At 44.9% G+C, this 24,588-nt stretch overlaps 1 protein-coding gene across 2 annotated transcripts; it reads left to right on the top strand.

Annotated features, from left to right (window-relative positions):
* Positions 1-1,320: 1,320 nt before the first annotated feature.
* On the top strand, positions 1,321-23,919 carry LOC147301325 (nardilysin-like). Of its 2 annotated transcripts, none has more exons than XM_086281639.1 (31): positions 1,321-1,520; positions 2,326-2,529; positions 2,962-3,220; positions 3,347-3,428; positions 4,480-4,633; positions 5,802-5,875; positions 5,997-6,092; positions 6,385-6,507; positions 6,767-6,824; positions 7,127-7,200; positions 7,688-7,757; positions 8,267-8,344; positions 8,461-8,581; positions 9,878-9,936; positions 11,566-11,626; positions 11,851-11,955; positions 12,052-12,175; positions 13,047-13,133; positions 13,470-13,589; positions 14,458-14,509; positions 14,883-15,033; positions 15,695-15,822; positions 18,173-18,335; positions 19,722-19,753; positions 19,882-20,020; positions 20,905-20,952; positions 21,443-21,495; positions 22,335-22,418; positions 22,494-22,701; positions 23,118-23,207; positions 23,330-23,919. In XM_086281639.1, exons 2-31 carry the CDS (start codon positions 2,339-2,341, stop codon positions 23,534-23,536), a joined length of 3,291 nt encoding a protein of 1,096 aa, XP_086137765.1. In that variant the 5' UTR covers positions 1,321-1,520; positions 2,326-2,338; the 3' UTR covers positions 23,537-23,919. The 2 variants fall into 2 exon arrangements, with proteins under 2 accessions (XP_086137765.1, XP_086137767.1); XM_086281641.1 differs by having other exon boundaries at positions 1,324-1,520; positions 11,566-11,620.
* The last annotated feature ends 669 nt before the right edge of the window (positions 23,920-24,588 follow it).

The raw sequence follows: 24,588 nt of genomic DNA, 5'->3' as shown, positions 1-24,588 counted from the left end.
AGTGCGTTTGTTCATGGAAGACTTGAAGAAACATTTGTTCTTAAATATTCTGATAAACTTATATCCTGCCAAACTGTTGTATAGCAACCACAGCGCACGTTGGTGTGTAACTCCCTGCCGTGTGTCTTCATATGGATAAGAACTTACAATAACATGGACATCGTCTTCATATGATTATTTTCTAAGTGACTTTGTAAATGATAGAGGTAGATCTGATCCTGGTGTTGAGTTTATTTTTCTGCAGTGTAACCATGGACTAATTCTTAGAGAGTTCCTGTAAACTTGTTGTCTTATGGTTTGCTCCTGTTCGGGGAGAAGCACAAAGTGATTGTACAAAATATTGTGAATGTTTGTATATTATAGATCAGATTTAGTATAATAAAAATCACAACCTTTAATCAGAATGCGTGTCGCTTTTCTTTGGTAGAATACATACGTACGCAGTCGTCACCAGAGAATCTTTTAAAAATTACATAAATCTGCAAACAGTTCTGAAAGTTGTGTCGAACCTCTGTGCGATTTGCTCCACAGGGGTCTGCTGTATCACTCCTGTTCACTTCATAATCCTCTCATGGGTCACAACACCTACAGAAGAACTCTGGTGGTTCTGCAGAGGTTGGATATCAGTGATGTCCAGGAGGACTGTACAGAATGTGAATAAAAGCAGAGAGATGGTGGTCAGCTTCAGAACGAAGATTGGGATGGGTGTGAGTGTGTGTTGGAGAAGTATCTGAGTGTTTACATCAACAACAGGCTGAACTGGAGGGATGACATAAGAAGGAGACAAGCAGGCTCTGTTTCCTAGGGAAGCCAAGATCCTTCACTGTGTGTAGCAAAATGATGGACATGTTCTATCAGTCAATGAGTTCTGCTGGAGAAGCAGCGTATTCAAGCTGACATAGGGCGAGAGGCAGGGTATACGCTGGACAGCTCACCAGCCTGTGGCAGGTCTAACAGAGAGACAGAAAACCATTCAAGTCTAATTATTAATCATCAACTTCATACTATGGGGACAAAGCTAGAGTACCCGGACATGACATGTAACCACACAGAACAACCTCAGAAACATCATGGATTTGAACCCATGACCTTCTTGCTGTGAAGCAGCAGTAATAACCACCACACGTGGTAGTTATTATCTGCATTATTGTTTTGGCTGCTGTAACAGCTTAACTGTGGATTTTCGCAGGGTTAAAAAAATCAAATCAAATCAAAATACAGTCAGCCCAAACGATGCAACTTTTTACTTAAGAAAACAAACGTTTCTTTATTTTAATGACAACAATAACCGAGACTGTGACAAACAGGAGGCATCTATAATTTATTAATTATTATATTACTACCGGTCCCCCCTTCCCCAGCATGTTTCTCGCACAAGCTTTACAGCTCGATTAGTGGCAACCAATCAGACGGCCAGTCTTCTGTGATTAACGTGACCTCAGCCAATCAGAGGCCTTGTTTTGACCAGCTGGGTAGTACCGGGCTACTTCTCTTAAACTTCGGCGGCTTCAAAGACGAAGGTGAGTGTTTTATTCCTCCTGGCAGGTAAAAACGGCTCCTATCGTCCGTATGTTGGAGTCCAAGTGAAGCTGCTCCCAGCTGACGGACACACAGCCTCCACCTACCCAGCCCGGGCGGCTGGCTGACGCTACTTCCGAGTATCTGGAGTAGCTAGCAGTCCGCTAACCGCTAGGATTAAAGTATATTGAATTTATTAGCTGTGAAACGAGCCGGCAGAGCCTCCACCTGAAGCTCACGGAGCTCGGTGTGTTTGCGGAGACGCCGTCGGCGGTTATATGGAGTTTGCTGCCTCGGTCAACCCGTTAGTGCCTCCGCTAGTTTCATAACGGGGAAGCTAGCAGTTAAATAAACTGGATTTCACATGAGCTTCCGCTCAATTTAAATCCTTGTTAACGTTCAACGTTGTTCTCGCGAGAGACGATGCCGAGTCACCAAAATTCCCTCATAAAATCTGATATTTACCTTTTACCGAAAACCCTTACTTGCTGAAATAAAACCCGAGGTACTTTTCAAAGCAGGAGGCGTTGTTCTTCAATTCGGCATTCATTTAATCTATATATAGTATTTTATTATTGGCTACTTGATGCTGATTCTTTCTGTAAATTAGGAGTTTAGTTTTATGTATGAAGTGATTCCAATAACATCCATGATTAAATAAAATCTGCACAGTCTGGATTCATGTTTCTCCCACGCTGTCCTAAAGAAAAGTGACCAGTTTATGCCGATTATCACAGTCAGCGCTGATACATTTATTTCCAGTGAATTAGTCATTGATAACTTGTTAATGTGTGTGTCTCACTGTAGAGGACTCTCCAAAATGCCTCAGACCAGCAAATCGAGTGGTGCTGGTGCTGCCAGTCCAGCATCTGCGCCAGACCAAGGTGAGCCTCCGCCCCCAGAGGGCGCCAGGGCTCAGGTGGCTGCTGGAGACGGGGAGGAAAGAGCCACTGTAGACGACCAGGGAGACCCAGAGATCGTCAAATCACCTAGTGACCCAAAGAGATACAGGTGAGTGACACAAGCATTTATTCAACCCATGATGAGGGTTCAAATGCAACCAGAAAACTGCTGAGTCCAACTGACAGTTTAACCCCACAGACCTCCATTTCACATTTCAGGTGTTTGCTTCACAAGTGAACTCCTACCTGTGATTGGTTGAAACAAAAGTGTTCCAGCCAGTGAACTGTTAGAAATACTTTGTTTTGCCCCCCCCCCCCCCCAGGCTGTTATTTTTGTAAGGTCCTCCTGAAGGTTCATTTTATTTTTCATTTCAGAAAATTAGTGTTCGTTTCTGCATTTCTTTCAGGCTTTGCACTTTGTTTCTCTCAGTTTAGTCTGACGCCTCTCTGACAGGAACGTCAGTGTTTAAAGTTGTTACCTGAGATCCAGGTGTGACGTTACTTGAGCGTTCACTGTATAAACTCTTCTGGTCTCCTGCAGATACATCGAGCTGAGCAACGGCCTCCGAGCACTCCTCATTTCCGACTTCAGTGGGGCCGACGGGGAGGGAGGCGATGGAGAGTCGGCAGAGCAGGAGGAAGAGCAGGAAGAGGAGGAGGGCGGGGAAGAAGATGAAGGGGACTCAGGTGAGGGCTCAGAGGAGGAAGAAGGGGACAGAGCAGAGGAAGAGCAGGACAGCGACTTTGAAGAGCTGGAAGAGGAGAACCCAGTGAAGAAGAAGAAGAGCTCTGAGAAGCAGGTGGGTGTGTGGAGGATGGGTGATGAAGGCTCATCCTCTTCCTTGGAGTGTCTCTGAACAAAAACAGTTTAACTACGTCAGCTCTCTGTGACAGATCCACCGGCAGTGACCCTTATGTGTTTTCAGGCTGCAGCAGCTCTGTGCATTGGTGTGGGGAGTTTCAGTGACCCTGATGAGCTGCCCGGCCTCGCACACTTCCTGGAGCACAGTGAGTGTGAACGTCATCGCAAACATCACCTGAGCTTGTCTTACAAACGATCATCCATGGTTTTAATTAGAATAAAGCTTTATTAATGAGATGTTAAAGTCAATGAACAGTCATCATCAGGTGTCTGTTTCCAGCGTCAAACCTACCCACCCAAATCTACCCACTCTCACGGTGTGCTCACACCAAACACGAAGCAATCGTACACCTCGCCTCACTCACATGAATACAGCTGCGTTGGCCCTCACAGCCAATGAGACAAGGAGGAGTCCAGCCAACAGCTGGAATCAAATTAAACATCCATGTTTTCAGAAGGGATTGCAAAGTCCTCACTTTCCTCCACGTGCTTTCATTGTTGAATCGTGCAGCTCCAGCTATCCCTTAAACAGTGTCACTAAACCCCGCCTCACCGCCTCAGGAGAATCCTGATGATGCAGCACAAAGAGACTTTATTTCAGAAGCTAAAATGCAAATGCAAACTTGCCTCTGTTAGCAGTACCTGTTGTAAGTTATGAGTAAATAACATGAATTTACTGAAATCACTGGAGAAACTTTAATATTAAAATGCTGCCAAAATATTAGAAACATGCTTTTTTTCACTTGTATGAGTACTGCTGGAAAAAGAAGCTGTAAACGTGGTCAGTTCAGCCTGTGTGGCTTCGATCCGAGCCTCCAAAAGCTCATCAGGAAGTCCTCACTATGAGAAATGTTTAAAAAGCTAAAGACTTCCTGCTGCAAAGGGAACATCTGGGTGCACAAATCAGCACAGTCTGACTCTTACAGGTTGTTCTGACGCGTGGTGACGCGGCACTGACTTTTTAAGTGGTATTTCCCACGTAGCTGCTTTCACCAGCAGCCTGAAATAATCCAGACATCACCGTGAGGAGCCTCAAACATCTGAACGTTAACACGTTAACCTGCTGGACCTACAGACGATTACGTAGTTTAAACCCAGGATTGGGTCACAAGTTGCCAGGAGCTGCTGGCAACTTGTGATTGGCCAGCAGAGACATGCTCTGACCGCTCTGTGCTTCTTCCTCCTCCTCCCCCTCAGTGGTGTTCATGGGCAGTGAGAAATACCCGGCGGAGAACGGCTTCGACGCCTTCCTGAAGAAGCACGGCGGCAGTGACAACGCCTCCACAGACTGCGAGCGGACCATCTTTCAGTTCGATGTGCAGAGGAAGCATTTCAGAGATGCGCTCGACAGGTGAGCTCCTCGGGTTTCCTGTTACCTGCTGTTCGTGGGATCCGCTGTGAGCTTTCAGGCGTGTGAAGGCAGCGCCCTCGCTGCGAGCGGACGGAAGCTCTTTGGGCCATCTGGACCTCTGATGGGAGGTCAGCTGTTCACTGCAGACGCTGTGAGGTAACATTGTCCTGAGGCTGTTTTTAGAGCAGCGGACAGACGGACGGCTGAGGACACGAGCGATCTGGAGGATGGAGAAGCTGTTATACCCACTGTTTCCCGACATGTATTTGTGGTTCAGAAATATCAGAAACTGTTAAAAAGTTCCCACATTCTGCTTTCTCTGTGTGTACACTGCCAAAAACAGCTCTATTTGAAATAAGCCAAATACTCTTAAATCTGACAAAATTGTGTTGTTTTGAGAAGAAAAATCTGCCAGCAGCGGTTGCTCAAATCCAGGCCGGCCGCTCTCAGCTGTCAAATACAGTTCTTAAATTGAAAAGTTGTCTCGTTCTTCCAGAATAAGATTATTTTTCTTATTTAAAGAGTACGGTTAGATTAATTTGCTAATTTTAAGGAGCAACATTTGCTTTCCCCATTGGCAGATTTTTTTTTTTTGTCAAAACAAAACAATTTTGTCAGATTTAAGAATATTTGGCTTATTTCAAGCAAAGCTGTGTTTGCAGTGTACCCTGTAACTGGTAAATAAAGCTGGAAATGAGCTGAAATATCTTATTGAGAAAAAGCTAGACATTTTTTTCTAGATTGAGCTTAATGTTCTTATGCAAAACTTGCTTGTTAAGAATATGAATAGAATAGAAAAAAAGTCCATAACCAAGGTTTTTTACTTTCTTGAAAATTGTTTTTTTGCAGTGTCGTCAGCTTATTTGTTTCCCATGTCCTCTGCTTGGCAGACATTTCCTTAACATTCAGGGACAAATGTTAACATTTCAAATGAAGAGGGTCGCCGTTTACAAAAAGGAGGAAAAGCAGCTTAACTGTTACACTCTTGCCGCCTGGTCGTTGTAAAAATCACACACATTAGTGTCATGAGCTTAAACTGTCCTATAACACACTGAGCTCTCCTACCAGACAAACTGTTGGACACAATATTTAAACTACACATATTGCTGCCTTTCTCAGTCTCAGCTGACACACCAGCTGTGGCTCTGACGTCCTGTCTGCGTTTCAGGTGGGCTCAGTTCTTCATCTGTCCTCTGATGATCGAGGACGCCGTCGACAGAGAGGTGGAGGCTGTCGACAGCGGTGAGTCCAAACATGTTTAAATATTAAAATCTGCCATACATTACGGCGCCCTCTCGCGGTCTTCTCCTCCCTCTCTTTACATCTCCCTCTGTGATGTCACTTCCTGTCCTCTGATACTCAGAGTTTCAGCTGGCGAGGCCGTCCGACTCCCACCGGAAGGAGATGCTGTTTGGGAGTCTGGCCAAACCGGGACACCCGATGAGCAAGTTCTGCTGGGGTGAGAACACACACACACACACACACACACAAGCTGACTCCACTGGCTTTGTTTGATGGTTCAGTCTGATCAGGGCTCAGTAACAGGGAACGTTTCATGAAGGTGTAGTAGCACGTTTTTAACAGATGTCTAAATCAGTGGGCTTGGGCTCATAGCCTGTAATCTGCTCGGTCTGTTTTCAGTTCTTTTGCTGCACCTGCTGCATTGTGTTTCCTGCCCAGGCAGACCTGCACACACTTGTTGGTTGTGGACAGATTTTTGTGTTTAACAGGTGTCGTTTTGTTCCTGTCAGGTAATGCTCAGACATTAAAGCACGAGCCCCGAGAGAAGCAGATCAACTCCTACGAGCGGCTCAGGGACTTCTGGAGGAGATATTACTCAGCTCAGTACATGACACTCACTGTTCAGTCCAAAGGTAACAGTAGAACCGCCACCATGCCGGTCTGTCACGTGTTTTCACTCTGAGTCTGTGGGCAGGACTTGTCCTGCTGATGAGCTGAGTTCAGCCTTGCACCTGTTTATTCCTAATGTGTCACAGAAAGCAGCAAAAACACAAAGTGCCAACAGACTGGACTGAACGCTGTTTATTTATAGAGTAAAGTTCAGCTTTAAACTGAAACTGCGGATAGAAACGAGCTCTGTAACAGCTGGATCACAGTGTTTGTGTTCTTCAGAGACTCTGGACACGCTGGAGGAGTGGGTGAGGGAGATCTTCATCAGGGTGCCCAACAAGTAAGACACACACAGACACACACACACAAATATTTAGGTGATGTCACATGTCTGCATCCAATCACGTGTTGCTGTAGAAACCCTGAACTTTGTTCTGTGTAGAATTAATAAACAGTGATCATCAGAATCTTTAAATGAATAAATGATGAGTTCTTTCATCAGTTAAACCTGTTGATCAGCTTCTTACCTGATCTGTTTAAAGTGAAGAGGTTTGATATTTATTGATATTGATTACTGGACAGAGTGCTGATCAGATGGATCAGTAATGGAAATTAAGTCAACGTGCCTGTGTTTGTTTCCAGCGGTGAACCTCGACCTGACTTCTCTCACCTGCAGCAACCGTTTGACACGCCGGCCTTTAACAAACTCTACAGAGGTGACTCATACTGATTATTGATTTTTATGTCATGTTGTTGTTATTATTAGCAGCAATCCTTTGGTTATGAATATGGAGCATGAGCACCTGCTGCTTCCAGGTGTGTTTCCTGTCCCTGTTGTAGCACCTGGTTTATCACCTGTGGCTCAGCATCAGGTCGTCCTTAGTAAAACTGAGAGAGGCAGAAATCTGAATCTAAATCTAAACACCTCACAGTCAGGAGGAGACCCACTGCCTGATCAATACAGTTTATCAGAATCAATCTGTAATCACTAATGTCAATCTCTCGGGCCAATAAGACTATAACACTTAGATAACACTTCCCCTCTCTGACTGGCCAGTCTTCCATCACCTGACAGCAGAGTTCCAGGAAGTGAAGCCATTCGGTTTCCTCCCACATTGTTTCCATGGAGACGTCCTGAAACTCTGATAGTAATGATGTTTCAATGAGAAATTGGGATTGATGAAGACTGCTTGTGTGTTGCAGTGGTGCCTGTGAGGAAGGTTCATGCTCTGACCATCAGCTGGGCCGTCCCGCCACAGGGGAAGCATTACAGGTGAGTCACTTTCTGACCTTTAACCCTCGACTGTTCAGCGCAGCTGGCTGGGATGTATCACAAGTTAAAGAGCAGGAGTCTCAGTCAGCTCGCACTCAGATTTCATTGCACAGCAATCACTGATCACCATTTTGATCGTAACACGCAGCCTGGCTAGTGCACGTGGCTGTTGTCTAACATCATAGTCACCATCAGTAAGACGAATCCTCAGTTTGAAGCTGTTTACTCTCCTGAATGAATCTGAAAGTTTTCCTTGTGCATCAGGAAATAGACCAATTCAGACGTGTTCTCAATCAGGAAATACTCAGAAAACACGATGACCACTCACTCGCTTTGACATCACTGAACTCTTAAATGCTTTATCCTCACATCATCGCAGACCGCCGTCACACAAAGCTTGTAGTGTTGAACGTCCGGTCTGATGTTTGTGTGTATGTGGATTGCGGCTCGGTCATTTGAAATGTTCACAGCTGAGTGTGTGAACACGTTTGTTTGTGTTCCTGTGTCAGAGTGAAGCCTCTTCATTACATCTCCTGGCTCATCGGACATGAAGGGACGGGCAGCATCCTGTCGCTGCTCAGGAAGAAGTGAGTCATGAAAACAGACGTGTGAACGAAGGAAGGCACTGCCCTGTGTGTGTGTTCTGTGTTTATAAGTATGAGTGTGTGTGTGTGTGTGTGTGTGTGTGTGTGTGTGTGTGCAGATGCTGGGCTCTGGCTCTGTTTGGAGGAAATAGTGAGACCGGCTTTGACCAGAACACCACCTACTCAATCTTCTCCATCTCCATCACTCTCACTGATCAGGGCTACCAGAACTTCTACCAGGTACACACACATACATACATGTTGGGTTTTCATATCTTGCTTTCCCTAGCCCCTTACCGTAACCACAACCATAACCTAACTGTAACCCTGACACTAAAACCACATTTTGAGTCTCAAAAATGCCTTCAAACTTAAAAAACTTAAAAGATATTAAACTTCTAATTTTTGGTTGCCACAAAGATATGAGTACATGCTCACTAGGGCTGCCACGATTAGTCGACTAGTCACGATTACGTCGACTATCAAAATCGTCGACGACTGATTTAATAGTCGACGCGTCGTTTGAAGCTTTGTAAGATCCCAAAAGACGCAGGAATAAGTAGTAGGATTTAAGAGTGTAATAACGGACTGAAACAGAAGATGGCAGCACTGCATGTACAAGGATGCCAGCTGCCGTTAAACCCCGAAGAAGAAGAAGAAACTGTGTCCCAGAATTCATAGCGCAGCCCAGCTCAGTTTCCAACAATGGCGGCAGCTTGCTAGTTTTAATTTTACTCTTATTATTCTTTCTGGGTTACAAAATAAACGTTTAACATATTTTCAGGCGAGAATGTAGCTGTGTAAACCTCAAATATCTGCTCAGTTTATCAAGACACCAAATATTTTCAAAAGCGCTCCGACGTTTTCGGAGACGTCTGTTACCCACTAGCTCGATAGCGAGCCGGGGGCAAGGCTAACTAGAGCCGTGAGAACACCGGACTCCCGGCAGATCGTTTTCAAACCCACCGCCGTCTTTCGCTACTCAGGTTAAATATATATAAGTCACTTAGATAACTTAACAATGTTATTGTTTGGCTTTTTTTTAGTATTTTATTTGTTCCTGAGTAAATCGGTTTGGCTGAGATTAAAGTTATAGTTTTTACACAGCTGAATAAACGTCAAGCAGACAGCTGATTATCAGAAGTGTGAGATGCTCCAGAATTTACTCCAGTGTCCTGTTATATTTTAGATAGCAAGGAGTTTATTAAACTTCACCGAAACAATCTGAAAATTTCATTAAAATTTAATAAACTATCATCTTGTCTTTATTTTTAGTTAGCACAGACCTTAAACACTTAAAGCTGTAAGCTAATGATAGTTATATAAGAGCAGATGCTGCTGGTGCAATAAGCTGTACGTTTTACGTCCAATGGATGATGATCTGATTAGTCGACTAATCGCAAAAATAATCGGTGACTAGTCGACTATCAAAATAATCGCTTGTGGCAGCCCTACTGCTCACACACACACAAAAATGTGTTTGCTGATGTAAAAGCTTAGGTTTGGGGCCTCACCGTGCTGCTGTTCTCTCTGCAGGTCGTCCACTTTGTGTTCCAGTATCTGAAGATGCTGCAGACTCTGGGCCCCCAGCAGAGGTCAGGCTTAAAAACCTAATTCCCATCTCAGCTGCAGACGTCCATAGACAATGCTTTCTAGGTCAAATCTGGTCATCATCATTTAAAAACAATTCTATTTAGGATTTATGTTGTTGTTGAAAGACTATAAGTCATCTTTGCAAGCTGTTCCAAAGGTGTGAATTTAGCCCAATTCCAGCTGTGACTTCCTGTTTTCCCTCTGAGCAGCTTCCTGTTGATTAGAGCTCTAATTGACATCTGATTGGCTCAGATGTAGAAGCTAAAATCTGTCACGTTTGGTTGAAAAGTGAGAGCTCAGCAGATGTCTCCATTACACCATTCTTCTGTTGAAAATCAGGTGTGTTGTTGCTGACATTGTATTTATGTATGATCACGCCACCGCACACCATCCACTCAGCGTCCACCGTCACTCATCTTTAAATCTAAAAACATGTTTGTGTCGTTCCTCTTTTATCTCCATGTAAGTTTCTGTATCATTGTGAGCAGCATGCTGAGATGATCCATGCAATGATCCATGAGCGTCTGATAGTTTGAACTTACTGTTCCCTCGTCCTCGTGCGGCGTGTTGCTACAGCATTTAGTGAGGAAGAGGCATCCTCTCACTGAAAACCACACCCACACTGGACAGGAGATCTTTCTTCTACACATCACTTAACCTAAGTTGTCTATTTAGAGTTTAGAGACTCAGCTGCACATGCTCACATTCCGATACACCATACAGGCATCATACATGTTTTGCTCCTTTGTATCTGCTGTTGCAGTGCTGGATGTTCATATTAAACCGTAGTAATAACGAGGTCAGTGTATGTGTAGTAGTCTCTGTGAGCCAGCAGCTCAGATTGCTCGTTACCTCGGTGAACTGACATCACCGTGTCACAGATTTCTTTCAGACACGGCACGCTCAGAAATGAGAGAAGATCTACAGTTTCTGCTGCAGGTTCAGACTCTGGCGTGTTCAGATGGATCTGAGGAGGTTCAGGTTCAGTTTGTTTTTTAGAACTTTCACACTGGCCAGATGAGTGGGTTGTGCTAACAAGCTCCAGCCCCTCTGCAGGCTTTCAGAAGCTGTCCAATCAGAAGAAAGTTGTATTGGAGTGGGAGGAGCTAAAGCATCACTTTTCAGACAGGATGAACCGCAGGGCTAGACCCAGTTTAACATAAGGAAGGATTATTTTGAAGTCTGAGAATAAAACTGTGGAACGGCTTTAATCTAACTAACACTCATTAGATAAACTAACACTAACAGACACACAGTCTGCAGTACCACATCCAATCAGAGAATCCCATCTGTAATGAAAAGCACCGTAATTGGATCGATTTATTGTTAATTTTCTTCTGTAAAAGATGCTTAAACAGAACTTCAGTGAAGGGCAGAGTTCTTATCACACACTGAAGTCAGATGTTATGTGATGAGGGGACATGGCACTTCTGGTGGGAGGAGCCAGACACTTGTTGAGGAAGCTATGATGTCATCAAACTTTGTGAAAAATGACGTCCAGGAAAAAAATCTTTTTAAGCGTTAATCTGGGACGAAGTCACCGAGCTCTGAGATTATTTTATTTTATCTGCTTTTATTTCTTTTTCTTTGTCTGAATGAAATCCTCTGTTTCTGCTTTCTTTATTTTTCAGGATCTATGAGGAAATTCAGAAGATCGAAGCCAACGAGTTCCACTACCAGGAACAGGTAGAGGTATTGCACCACAGACACACAGTCAGGCTGAAGTGATGTGAGCTCAGGGAGGAGAGCAGAGGCTGAAGGTAGACACTCAGAGGAGGAGAAGGCGCTTCGTCAGGGACAGCAGAGACAGAGTAGGACAGAAACGATAGAGCCAAGCGTTGTGTAACTCCTCATGATGAGCTTCACTCTTTACTGTCTTTCTCTGTGAAACGCTCACTTCCAATTGTGTTGGGCAGACGGATCCCATCGAGTTTGTGGAGAACATCTGCGAGAACATGCAGCTGTTTCCCAAACAGGACTTCCTGACCGGAGACCAGCTCATGTTCGAGTACGACCCCCAGGTGAGCATCACCGTGATCCGGATCTTGATCCAGAATCAGTGCAGTAATCTGTCCTGTGTAGAGTTTACGCTCTCAGTGAACTGTTTGTGTTGTCAGGTGATCAACGCCGCTCTGTCCCTGCTGAAACCCGACAGAGCGAATCTGCTGCTGCTGTCGCCGGAAAACGAAGGCTGCTGCCTCCTCAAAGAGAAATGGTTCGGTACCTGCTACAGCGTGGAGGGTACGACGCTTTAACCACAGCACAGTTACTCTGTTAGTCTGCACCAAGGAGCGCGTAGCTAAAAGCTAACCCTGACCCTGAGGCAGGGGGAGGTCGTCGTGTTGGGAGGGCATGAAGCGCTTATTATTTTCATCACTTAACTCACACAGACCATTTTTATACGCTACTATAGTAACATCAAACTTCACCTTCGAGAACGTGGAGGTCTGAGGTAAAACGACTGTTTAGTTTAGTTTTTCAGCAAACAGTTGAACAAAATAACAAAAAACGTTTGTGTGCATGAAGCTGCAAAATTTGTTGTGTCGACATTACTGATACATGCGATTTTAAATCATTTATGGAGTAAATGTCTGCTTTGAAACAGAGTAAAGCTGTGAAGGCGACTTTGAGTCCTACCTGTTTGTGTAAATGTTCCAAATTTAAAATAATAAATAACGTAATAATAAACGTACAGCAGCCTGATAACTCAAAATTTAAAAAAAGCCAGATCCAGTGTAATTTACACTAAATGCAAATCAGCTGTTTATGTTTTCATGTACAGCTGATTCGGCTGTGAACCAAACATGCTTGTGTTTGGGCTGTGAGAGGAGGAACATGCAAACTGCAGCACTCCTGTTTCTTCATCATAATAAAGATGACTGAAGAAATCTGCCGTTAAACCTGCTTCTTTGTTCACAAATGTCTTCATCATCGCCATTACTGCAAAGTCTTCACAGGAAACAGGAAGTGACCAGACAAGCCAATCAGAATTAAGTGGTGTGAAGTTAGCGCAGAGTTTAAAGTTTCAGGGGGTCCTCGGCGGTGACAGTCTGACCCTGTGACTGCTTCCTGTTTGTCGCTAAATGTGGGTGTGTTTGTTTTGTCTCGTCAGATATCCCAGAGGAGTGGGCTGAGCGCTGGGCTGGAGACTTCGAACTCAACCCTGAACTCCACCTGCCTGCTGAGAACAAATTCATCGGTCAGTGTGAACGCATTTGGCAGCTTCAGATGATGAATAGCAGCTCAGGCTGAGTCCACATCAAGCTGATTTAGGATCAGCTGAAGGCTGAAAAGTTCAGATGTGCATCTTAGACTCCTACAGCAAAGCCGGGAACAAGTTTCCAGCCTTCGGAGAAGTTTAGATCTGAAATCAGTCAGGATTTAAGAATTTAAATAACAAAAAAAACCAATTTCTACATCCTGTAACATCACAGCGTAAAGCTGTACATCAGTACGTTTCAGTGTTTCAGTCATCACAGCATCATTACTGACAACCAATAAACTCAATCTTCTGGGTTTTTTGTCGCTTCTGCAGCAACGGATTTCACCTTGAAAACGTCTGACTGTCCGGACACAGAGTATCCTGTGAGGATTGTGAACAGCGAGCGCGGCTGTCTGTGGTACAAGAAGGACAACAAGTTCAAGATCCCCAAAGGTGAGCTGGGCCGGCCAGGTCTACTGATGGAGCTGAACCAGAAAAGGGAAACCAAAGTTTGGACCAACCAATAATTCAGAACCAAATAATCTCACGTTTACCTTCATGTAAGACAAAAAAGCCATCACGGTTTAGCCCCGCCCGGAATCCTCTCCTGCTGCCTGGTCTTTTGCGACTCTAACGGGACCAAAATGAAGTTTGTGTTTTAGTGATTTAGACCTAACACCAGAAACTTATCAGGACAGACTTTCCTGAGCTCAGAGGCAGCTGAGCAGGAGGGTCACTTCCTTATAGACTTCTGTCCAGACAGACTTCTTTTTACAACCAGAGGAGTCGCCCCCTCCTGGACATTAGAAAGGGTTGCTGTTTAAGGAAATGCTTCCACCTTTATTTATAGTCTGTATCTGACAGTGAGCGAGTGCGGCAGAGTTAGAGGAGTTAATGTGCTAGTCTGACCTCTGCTGAGTCTGCAGCATCTTCAGGCACTGAGCACAAAGATGACGACCTGCAGAGTAAAAACTTTCAGTCAGTGTTTCAGTCCAAGTTTAAACCATAAATAAGATCTATACTGGTTTAATCAGACAGACCAGTTTAAACTATCCACCTGAAAACTGCTCAGGCATTAAAGCTCAATTTTATCAGGACATGTCTGATAGGAAGCAGGTGGAACAGCAGTGTCTTGTGGACACTTGATGTCATTACACTTTATCCAAATAAGAGTGATGCGGTGTGATGTCAACTCAATTAAAAACTGTATTTATACCTACAGTTACACAAAACACGAATCAGCAAGACAATAACAGCTGGAAACAGTCAGCTGTATCAGAATCTGTTTGGATAAATAATCACTGATGTGTTTTTATTTCAGCCTACATTCGCTTCCACCTGATCTCCCCGATGATCCAGAAGAGCCCAGAGAAGTAAGAGCCACCGACACACCTGAACATATTAGATCCACCTGCAGTGCAGCACAGTGTTACCTGGAAACAGCGACTGACACAAACATAGCTTTGTGTGCTACATATTCAGCATTTGTTAAATTTGAGCGGCACAGATGGAGAGTGGGCTGAGCCTCACTAAAGTCTCTAAATCTGTCGATGCAGTCACTGAGTTCTGAACAGAGAGGTGAGCAGAGCGTGGCGATCACAGCTCAGAGTGAGAGTTGCGCTCGGTCTGACGTGGTTCAAACGGACACGTAGAGAATTCAGATCTAGCAGTTCATTCACATTCTGAGATGATCACGATGATGATTATGATGATGAAGGTAACTCTCTCTCTTCTCCTCCTCCTCAGCCTGGTTCTCTTCGACCTCTTCGTGAACATCCTGGCTCATAACCTGGCAGAGCCGGCCTACGAGGCCGACGTGGCTCAGCTGGAGTACAAACTGGTGGCCGGAGAGCACGGACTGATGATCCGGCTGAAAGGCTTCAACCACAAACTGCCTGTGAGGAAACACACAGACACTCAGACACACACATTTTGGTATGAAGGTTATTCCTGCTCTGCATGAACCTGCAGAGTCAGCACTTGCAGCTCTGACAGTCTCCATCTCGGCTTTTATCTTCTTTATTCTGAAAACCAAAGATTGCAGGAAGTGTCCTGCAGATGAGCAGGTACTTATTTAGGCATTTATACTAAAGCTTTTTCTAAATTAACTTAAACTTCAATCATCACCAGTCACATGTGATAAACTACTGAAGGGTTGCCCCATAAAATAAAATCCCACCGTCTTCGTGTCACTGAATTCTCACAAACTTCAGGAACTGTGAGTGCCGGTCTCTCTGATAATTCAATTTTATTTATACAGTGCCTAATCACAACAACAGTCGCCTCAACACGTTCTATATTGTAGTATAGAGACCTACAATAACACAGAGAAAAAAATAATCTCCAAAAGATAAAAGTCTCTACAAAACACATGGGTGAGTGCTCTATGCAGGTCTCATCAGCTTTTTTGTTGTGGGCTTTTGCTGAGAGTAGTTCGATGCTACTTGACTGTGAGGGTATCTGTTAGTTAAAGATGAAAGCACACAATAATGAAGTTGGTTTGATATCTGCGAGTCGGAGTGTTAAACATCATTTCAGCTGCTTTGTTTTCCTTCCAGCTGCTGCTACAGCTGATCGTGGATCAGCTGGCAGACTTCAGCACCGAGCCGAGCGTCTTCACCATGTTCTCAGAGCAGCTGAAGAAGACCTACTTCAATATCCTCATCAAGCCGGACAGGCTGGGCAAGTACGTCCACACAGGCCTTTTGAGTTCAGTATCTAGAGGAGCGAGGGGTTGAACCAGTGATTAGTGGATGACCTTCTGAGGCACAGCTGCTCCTGAACCAGTTCTGTTCTGTTTTAACAGCAAATCGTGTCACATTTTAATAAGCTAATCAGAAACTTTTCCATCAAATAAACGATTCCCAGTGATTTCCATCAAGCTGTGTTCATGTTCTCTGCCCCGTGCTCAGTCAGAGCATGCTCACTGATGTCAGTATGTGGGCTCGTACATTTAAGAAGATAAGATAAGATAGAACTTTATTAATCCCTCAGGTGGATTCCTCTGGGAAATTCGGTTTCCAAATAGCACAGCACCAACAGAGCACCAAAGTTACAGAATGTGAGCAGAATACCATATAAATACAGAGACATATATAAATAAAGAGTATACAAAAGGAATAAATAGGAATAAGAATACAAGGGAATTGCACATTTCAAGTATTGAAGTCTATTGCACCGTTGGTTATTAACAAAAAGTATTTCACAGTGAAAAGGCACTACAGCTTAGTTGTTCCCCCCTCCTTTGTCCTCCTGTTTCCCCTCCCTCTCCCCTCCAGAGAGGAGTTAAACAGTCTGATGGCGTGTGGGACAAAGGAGTTTTTAAGTCTGTTGGTTCTTGTCTTTGGGAGAAGCAACCTGTCACTGAACAGACTATGGCCGTGTGCAGAGGATGCCCAGCATTGTCCATAATGTCCAGCAGTTTTTTTTAGTGTCCTTTTCTCTGCCACTGTCACCAGAGTGTCCAGCTTCATGCCGACCACAGAGTCAGCCTTCCTGATCAGTTTTTCCAGCCTGGATGAGTCCTTCTTTGCTGTGCTGCTCCCCCAGCACACCACAGCATAGAAAAGTACTCCAGCAACCACGGACTGGTAAAACATCCTCAGGAGCTTCCTGCAGATGTTAAAAGACCTCAGCCTCCTGAGGAAATACAGTCGGCTTTGGGCTTTTTTATACAGGTGCTCTGTGTTGCATGACCAGTCCAGTTTGTTGTCCACCCACAGCCCGAGGTACTTGTACTTGTTGACCACCTCCTCTCCCTCTATCTGAACCGGCAGTGGACCTGCTCTGGACCTCCCGAGGTCCACAACCAGTTCCTTGGTCTTCGAGGTGTTGAGTTGCAGGTGGTTTGTGTGACTCCATGTGACAAAGTTCCTCACCAGACTTCTGTACTCCTCTTCCTGATCATCCCAGATACACCCCATGATGGCTGTGTCGTCTGCAAACTTCTGAATATGGCATAATTCAGAGTTATAGCAGAACTCAGAGGTGTACAGGGTGAAGAGAAGAGGGGACAGCACAGTTCCCTGTGGTGCTCCTGCGCTGCTGACCACAGTGTCAGACGTGATGTCCTTCAGCCTGACATACTGTGGTCTGTCAATGAGGTAGTCGGAGATCCAAGCGACCAGGCAGGGGTCCACCTGCATCCTGTCCAGTTTCTCCTGGAGCAGACAGGGCCGGATGGTATTAAAGGCACTGGAAAAGTCAAGAAACAGGATCCTGACCATGCCTTTTCCCCCATCCAGGTGTGAGTGGGCTCTGTGTAGGAGGTACAGGATGGCATCCTCCACTCCGACATCCACCTTGTATGCGGACTGTAGTGAGTCCTGGGCATGCTGTAGCTTTTCACCTCCCGCTGTGCTGCTTTCATCTCCTCCTTCACTTTGCTCCTGAAAGCCTTCTTCTTCCTGTTGAGGACAGCCTTGACTTCCTGTTTTACCCACAGTTTGTTATTAGGATAACACCGTACCGTCTTAGCAGGGGCGACCGTGTCCACACAAAAGTTGAGATAGTCTGTCAGACAGTGTGTCGCCCCCTCTATGTCCTCACCATGTGGGCTCAGAAGCACATCCCAGTCTGTGGTGTCATAGCAGTCTCTCAGAGCATCCTCCTTTTCTGGGGTCCATCTCCTGATGGAGCGTGTTGTGACCGGCTGCCTTTGGACGAGGGGTGTGTATTGTGGCTGTAGGTAAACCAGGTTGTGGTCTGACTTCCCTAGTGGGGGGAAGGGGGTGGCTCTGTATGCATCTCTCACATTGGCATACAGTAGGTCAATTGTCCTGTTGCTCCGTGTGGGACAATTCACAAACTGGTGAAAAGCAGCCAGAGTAGAATCCAGTGTGGCATGATTAAAGTCTCCAGATATAATAATGAAAGCCTCGGGGTGTTGTCTGCAGTCTTGCTGTAACTGTGTGTATTTCCTCTGTATTTCTGAGGGTTTGATCAGTATCGGCTCCCAAACTGAGCATTTCCGGAGAGAGACTCCGTCTAAAGCGAAGCTGTAGGTGGATGTGATCAGTGTGGTGTTTCCTCTGCAGAGACATCCGTCTGCTGATCCTCGAGCACTGCCGCTGGTCCGTCATCCAGAAGTATCGCGCAGTCTCAAAAGGTCTCACTGTCGACGACCTCATGACCTTCGTCAGAGGGCTGAAGGCGGAGCTTTATGCTGAGGGGCTGGTGCAGGGAAACTTCACTAGTGGGGTGAGACACACAAACACACAGACTTGTTTTCATATAGTGAGGACATCTAAGGCTACGTTCACACTGCAGGTCTTAATGCTCAATTCCGATTTTTTGATCAAATCCGATTTTTTTTGTCTGCTTGTTCACACTACAAATAAAATGCGACTGCAAACGCTCTCAAGTGTGAACGCTCAAAGCGGCCCGCATGCGCAAAAGAAGACGTCACACACAACGCGCTCTGTTTAGACCCAGAGCAAACAGTATTGTTTGACAGATGGCCCTTAATATAAAGACTTCGGACTTCACGTTTCCCAATTTTTGCTTTAAGTTATTTTGTTATTTACATAATAATGTAGATAACCTAATAATTATCCTTATTGCTGTTTTAGAGGAGCGGTGCTTCAAAGGATAGTTGGTGATTTCTGTCAGAATCTGCAGATTATACAGTACAAATAAAATGTTCACGTTTCTCCAACGTTGTCTTCCCAACAGTTTCACTGACATCTACACGGGATGGCCAGGAAGCGTTCGCGATGTCTTCTCCGGCGCTTCTCCGGCGCTGATAATTGGCGTCTGTCTTGTGTCAGTGACGTAAAAGACGGATTTAATGCGACTTCACCATTCAAACAGCAGTCGCTTTCTAAAACATCGGATATGTATCAGTACCACATACGAAAGTGAGCCAGATCGGATTTGAAAATATCGGATTTGTGCCGTTCACACTGTCATCTCATGATCGGATATGGGTCGCATAGGGTCAAAAAAATCGGATTTGATGCGCTTTCGCCTGCAGTGTGAACGTAGCCTAATTGACATAATACTTTCCCTAGCCGGTTACCCTAACCATAAAAAATGAATGACTAATCCTCAGCCTAAACCTAAATTTAACCATAACCTAACTGTAACTCTGACACTAAAACCACATTTGGAGTCTCAAAAATGCCTTCAAACTCGTGGGGAAAGGGCATTTTGTCCTCAAAAGGGCTGTTGGTCCCCACAAGTATAGTAGCATTCCAATTTTTGGTCCTCACAAGTATGTATAAACATGGTTCACATAGACGCACACAGAGCTAAGGTTAAAGGTAAAGTCTGTCAGCGTGTATCCTGGGACTGAGTTCCTCCTAAACAATATGCATCATAACAGATAAAACCTCCACAGCAGCGCTGCTATACAAGAAGAAGAAACAGGAAGTACAGAAAATGCTGTTTTCTCTAGGAAGTTTATTTTTTTTTAAACTCTAGAATCTCTGCTTCTCTAAGTCCTGATTGTGTCTTCAACCGCAACAGGTTACAAAGATCGAGGTGTGTTGAAACGCCACCGATGTGCAGATCAGAATCAAGTAGAAGAATATTTAGTTCAGGTTGAAGGTCTGAGCTCACTGATGATGTCATTTCCTCCCACAGGAGTCCAAAGAGTTTCTGCGCTACTTCACTGAGTGAGTATCTGCTGCTGTTCATCAGTTCACAGAGACATCTTCAGTCCTCTAAATGACGTCAGCGAGGTTTTACAGATTCAGGGAAGAGTTCAGCTTTCTGCTCTGATGTCACACCAACCTGTGTGCAGGAAGCTGCAGTTCCAGCCGCTGCCTGCAGACGTCCCCGTGCTGTTCCGGGTGGTGGAGCTGCCGCTGAAACATCATCTCTGCAAAGTGAAATCTCTCAACAAAGGAGACGCCAACTCTGAGGTCACCGTCTACTACCAGGTAAAAAAACAAAAAACACACCACAGAACTGCTGATTCCCGCTTTGTCCAATAGGGGGCACTCTCAAGCTCGTCCAGAATGAACAAAACCGTCTGGACTGAACCTACACATGTTCGCTCTTTTTCTTCAAATCGCTTAGAAACACGCTATTTAACATCATTAAAGTCCTGGATAAGGTCAGGAATAAGGTTATGGTCAGGGCTAGGGATAAGGTTAGGTTTAGGGCTGGAATACAGGGCTGGAACGTCTACTACCGCGGGAGCGTCATTGCACTGGATTCCAGCAATAACCCGCCGCGTACCATAAGAACGCCGAAGGTCTCCTTTCGCGTTCCTCAGGAACGCCGCGGGACGTGACAAAACGTCGACATGTTACGCCTCGGGAGTGAGAACGCTCTGGAAATTTACAGTTCTCATATTTCCTCTTTTTCCGAGGTCGTCATTTAGGAACGTGGTGGGTAGCCGAAAACGTAATATGGTGACGATTTGTCACCTAGCGTAAAATGTTACGCTTTGGGAGTGAGAACGGGTTGAAATTTCATGATGTTCATCCTGGTTTTGATAGAAGAGCTCAAGACAACAGATATAATTCTATTTTTTATATTTTTGTGGTTTTATTTCAGTAAAATGCCTTAGTGCGAGTATCGGGGACATCACAGCGCCACAAGTTGCTTTACAGCATCCTCTATTTTAATTTGGGGCATGAAGCCAGCAGCGGTCTCCTGATAGTATCACCTTCAATCACAACCAGCTGCTTCCTGCTGGGCTTTAATTCTGTGTGTGTGTGTGTGTGTGTGTGTGTGTGTGTGTGTGTGTGTGTGTGTGTGTGTGTGTGTGTGTGTGTGTGTGTGTGTGTGTGTGTGTGTGTGTGTGTGTGTGTTGCAGTCCGGGTTGAAGAAACTCAGAGAGCACGCTCTCATGGAGCTGATGGTGGTGAGTGTCGCCTCAAACACTGAACACAATTTTAACATTTAGAAGCAAAATGAATAAATCCAGATCGTTCAGGTTCACAAAGTTCTGTGACTCCGCCCATAAGAACCTGTAGCCAATGTAAAGATGGACGATCACCCCTCTAAGGTCGTCTCCCTGTACACCTGCTCTGACCACTCACCCTGTGATTTGACCTCAAACACGTTCGCAGAGCAAACACGAGCCTCTGCTCTGGTGAGGAAGGGGCGGTCAGCACAGGACTAACAGGAAGATATTTAAAAGGTTCAGAGGAGACCGCCTTCAAGGAAAGATCATCCAGGTTTAAGCAAGTGGGGTTTTTAAATCTGGGTGAAGTGATGAAGCTTTTAGATCACACCTCATACACATTAATTTTATCAAGCTAACACCTGTTCACTGGTACGTATTCTGACTGAAACTACAGGAAGTGAACTCGTTACAGCTTCCTGTTTGAAGTTTATGTGTGTGTTCACAGATGCACATGGAGGAGCCCTGCTTCGACTTCCTGAGGACGAAGGAGACGCTGGGGTGAGTGTTCTTCCGGTTAACTGTCACACTGATTCAAACCACAGCATCAATGGGCCTTGACCCATTGTTGTGATCTGTACGCTCGAGTGGGATGGCCTTCGTTGTCCTCCAGGAGGTTTGTTCACTGGTGCATCTTTATTTATAAGCCCCTGCTTGGACAAATGCCCACCTACATTTGCGATCTGCTCACACGGAGGAGTACTGTTTCTTACAGCCTGCGTTCAAGCGATCTTTTTTTGCTCAATGTTCCATTTGCAAGAACTGAACTGGGAAAGAGGGCTTTTACTTATGCTGCCCCTTTCACATGGAACATGATGCAAAAAGACTGGAAGATAGCAGATCTTATTTCATTAAATGCTTTTAAGTCCAGATTGAGAGAGCCAGAGAAAAATGTTTTTAAAATGTAATTGTTATTTATAATATGTATGTAGCTTTGTAATTTCAACATGTTGTCGCGTCTTGGCCAGGACTCCCTTGAAAAAGAGGTTTTTAATCTCAATGGGACTTTTCCTGGTTAAATAAAGGTTAATAATAATAATCATCATGTTGATAAAGCAGGTTTCCTGAAACAGGTTTCCATAGCAACACAATCACTGATAATGAGAACCTCCATCAGCGAACAACTCTCCACCCTGAGCCAACAGGAAAGGAGATCCCACCTTAACGTCAGCTGAATAAAATCAGAAACCTTTAATAACAAACGATCACGTGTTCATATCTGTGTCACACAGACTGGAGTGTGAGCTGCTTTTACATTCAAAGAAACAGCAGGGGGCGCTAAAACGCAGAACTCCCCACATCATCACTGAGTTTTTAACTTGCTGACCTCCAACTTCCAGGTACCAGGTGTACCCCACCTGCAGGAACACGTCGGGTGTGCTTGGATTCTCCGTCACCGTGGAAACTCAAGCCACAAAATTCAGGTGAGGATACCTGTGTGAATTTAGCTGAGGTTTTCAGGTGAGCCAGTTTAATGCTTCTATTGGTCCTCCTCACAGCTCCGAGTTCGTCGAGGCAAAGATCGAGGAGTTCCTGGTGAGTTTCGGTGAGTGTCTGTCGGGTCTGAGCGACGAGGCCTTTGGGACTCAGGTGACGGCGCTCATCAAGCTGAAGGAGTGCGAGGACGCACACCTGGGGGAGGAGGTGGACCGCAACTGGTTCGAGGTGGTCACGCAGCAGTACGTCTTCGACCGGCTCAACAAGGAGGTGACGCTCATGTTTCTGCATCTGCATGTTACTTTACCAACATCCACCCATCCATCCACCTAGTCTCTTTTCTGTTTATGTAATTCAGGGTTGCAGTGGAGGTGGAGCCTATCCCAGCTAAGTTGAGATGGATGAATGTGAATCTTACCAGAAGTCATGCTATGAAGTTTTCTCTCAGCACGTTCTACAGGCTCAGGTTTAACCAAACCAGCCAGTGACCGTGCCAGTGCTGGTGAATGGCCTACCGACCACTCACTCTTACAGCTGGGATGGGCTCCTCCTTCCCTGAAACTCTGAACTGGAGAAAGGAAAGGGATGGATGGATCTATTGCGAGTTTGTCCCGGGAATTTGATGCTGAGAGGCTGTGTTGCTGGTTCTGGTCCCAGTTGATGACCGACTGTGGTTTGCGTTGCAGATTGAGGTTCTGAAGACGTTCACCCAACAGGAGCTGGTCTCCTGGTTCCTGGAGCACAGAAACAACAGCAGCAGGAAGCTCAGCGTGCATGTGAGTAAACAGGAAGCAGTATTTCTCTCTGAGCTGCGTTTGTAAGAAACAAGCTGTTTCAGTAAAGTTGAGTTGTTAAAGTCACACTCTTTATTTTCCTTCCTGTTCCTGTCTGCACTCAGGTGGTCGGCTTCGGCGTGGAGGAAGGTGATCAGAGCACCACCTGCAGCCCAGATTCTGCTACCTCGTCCTCGGCCTACGGTGAAGTGAGCGAGCTGACATTTGTGCCGACCTCGTCGCCATCTCTTCAGGACACCACGCTCATCACCGACATCAGAGCTTTCACCTCCTCCCTCCCCCTCAACCCCTACCACAAAATCATCAACTAGGCTACACCCCATAAAAGTGAAACGCCTACTGATTGGTCATGTTTCTGCTGTGTCCTTTTCCTCTCTGTGATTGGTTACAACAGTGCTACATTCACTTCTTGTGGGAACTAATATGCTCTGAGAATCAGATTTCAGGTCAGTTTTGGACAAAGAGTCCAGAAAAACTACAATCATGGCACCTTCATGGGTCCGATGAAATTCCCCTCCTTGTAGCTTTCAACTGTGAAATAATGATTTTTCCCACAAGACATGAATGCAGCGTGATGACTCAGGGCTGTGGTATCAATAAAGTCATTATTTTATTTGTAAACACACACGTGTTCTTCCTGTTATGCTCACTCCATGCTTCAGTTTGTCCTTCAGTAATAAAACATTTAAAGACATTTCATATTTCATCTCCAACTTCTTGTTTTCATTTGGAAAGAAATCAGAAATAAAGCAGACAAAAAAGGCAATCATTGACCTCCCTTAATATCACTGACTATAAAAACTATAATAAATCCTCAGATTTTTGGAATCCTGCAGTTTAGAAATTGGAATAACCACTAATAAAAATAACTCTTAGCTAGAATATGAGCTTAAATGAGTGGGAGTACATGCAGTGTTAAGCTTAACATATGCTTGGATAATGTGAAAGGACGCACAGGAGAACTGTTTCTTCTTTCTCGCCTTTTTATCCCCAGTAGTCCACACATTTATCACCGTATTTGATTCGTTGTTTTATTAGTTATTTAGGTAGTCTGTTGCATTTGTGTGCCTTTTTAAAAAGGTTATCAATCTCATTACTTAAGTTTACTGTTAATATAATCAGACAATGGACTCAGCCTGATCACCTCAGAGGGTCACAGCTCCATTTCAATGCAGTGGACTAAATGTCCTTGAGCAGCACAAACACTTCTCTAACCAGTTGGAGATGAATTTGCATTGCGTTTTTTCCTGCACTGCTGTGCCGGCACGCCACTTGCCTGTATATATTTGTGTTTGTTTAATTGATTTTATGAGAAAATTACATTTGAAAAAAGTGCCACATATATGTGGCACATATATATAGA

Source organism: Aulonocara sp. 'chitande type north' Nkhata Bay, linkage group LG23 (assembly GCF_057382095.1).
Source record: "Aulonocara sp. 'chitande type north' Nkhata Bay isolate Kocher_YH1m ecotype deep benthic linkage group LG23, A_spYH_male_GT1.1, whole genome shotgun sequence".
Taxonomy (NCBI): Eukaryota; Metazoa; Chordata; class Actinopteri; order Cichliformes; family Cichlidae; genus Aulonocara; species Aulonocara sp. 'chitande type north' Nkhata Bay.
Note: the sequence above shows the minus strand (reverse complement) of the source record. Positions and strands in the feature narration are given on the sequence as shown.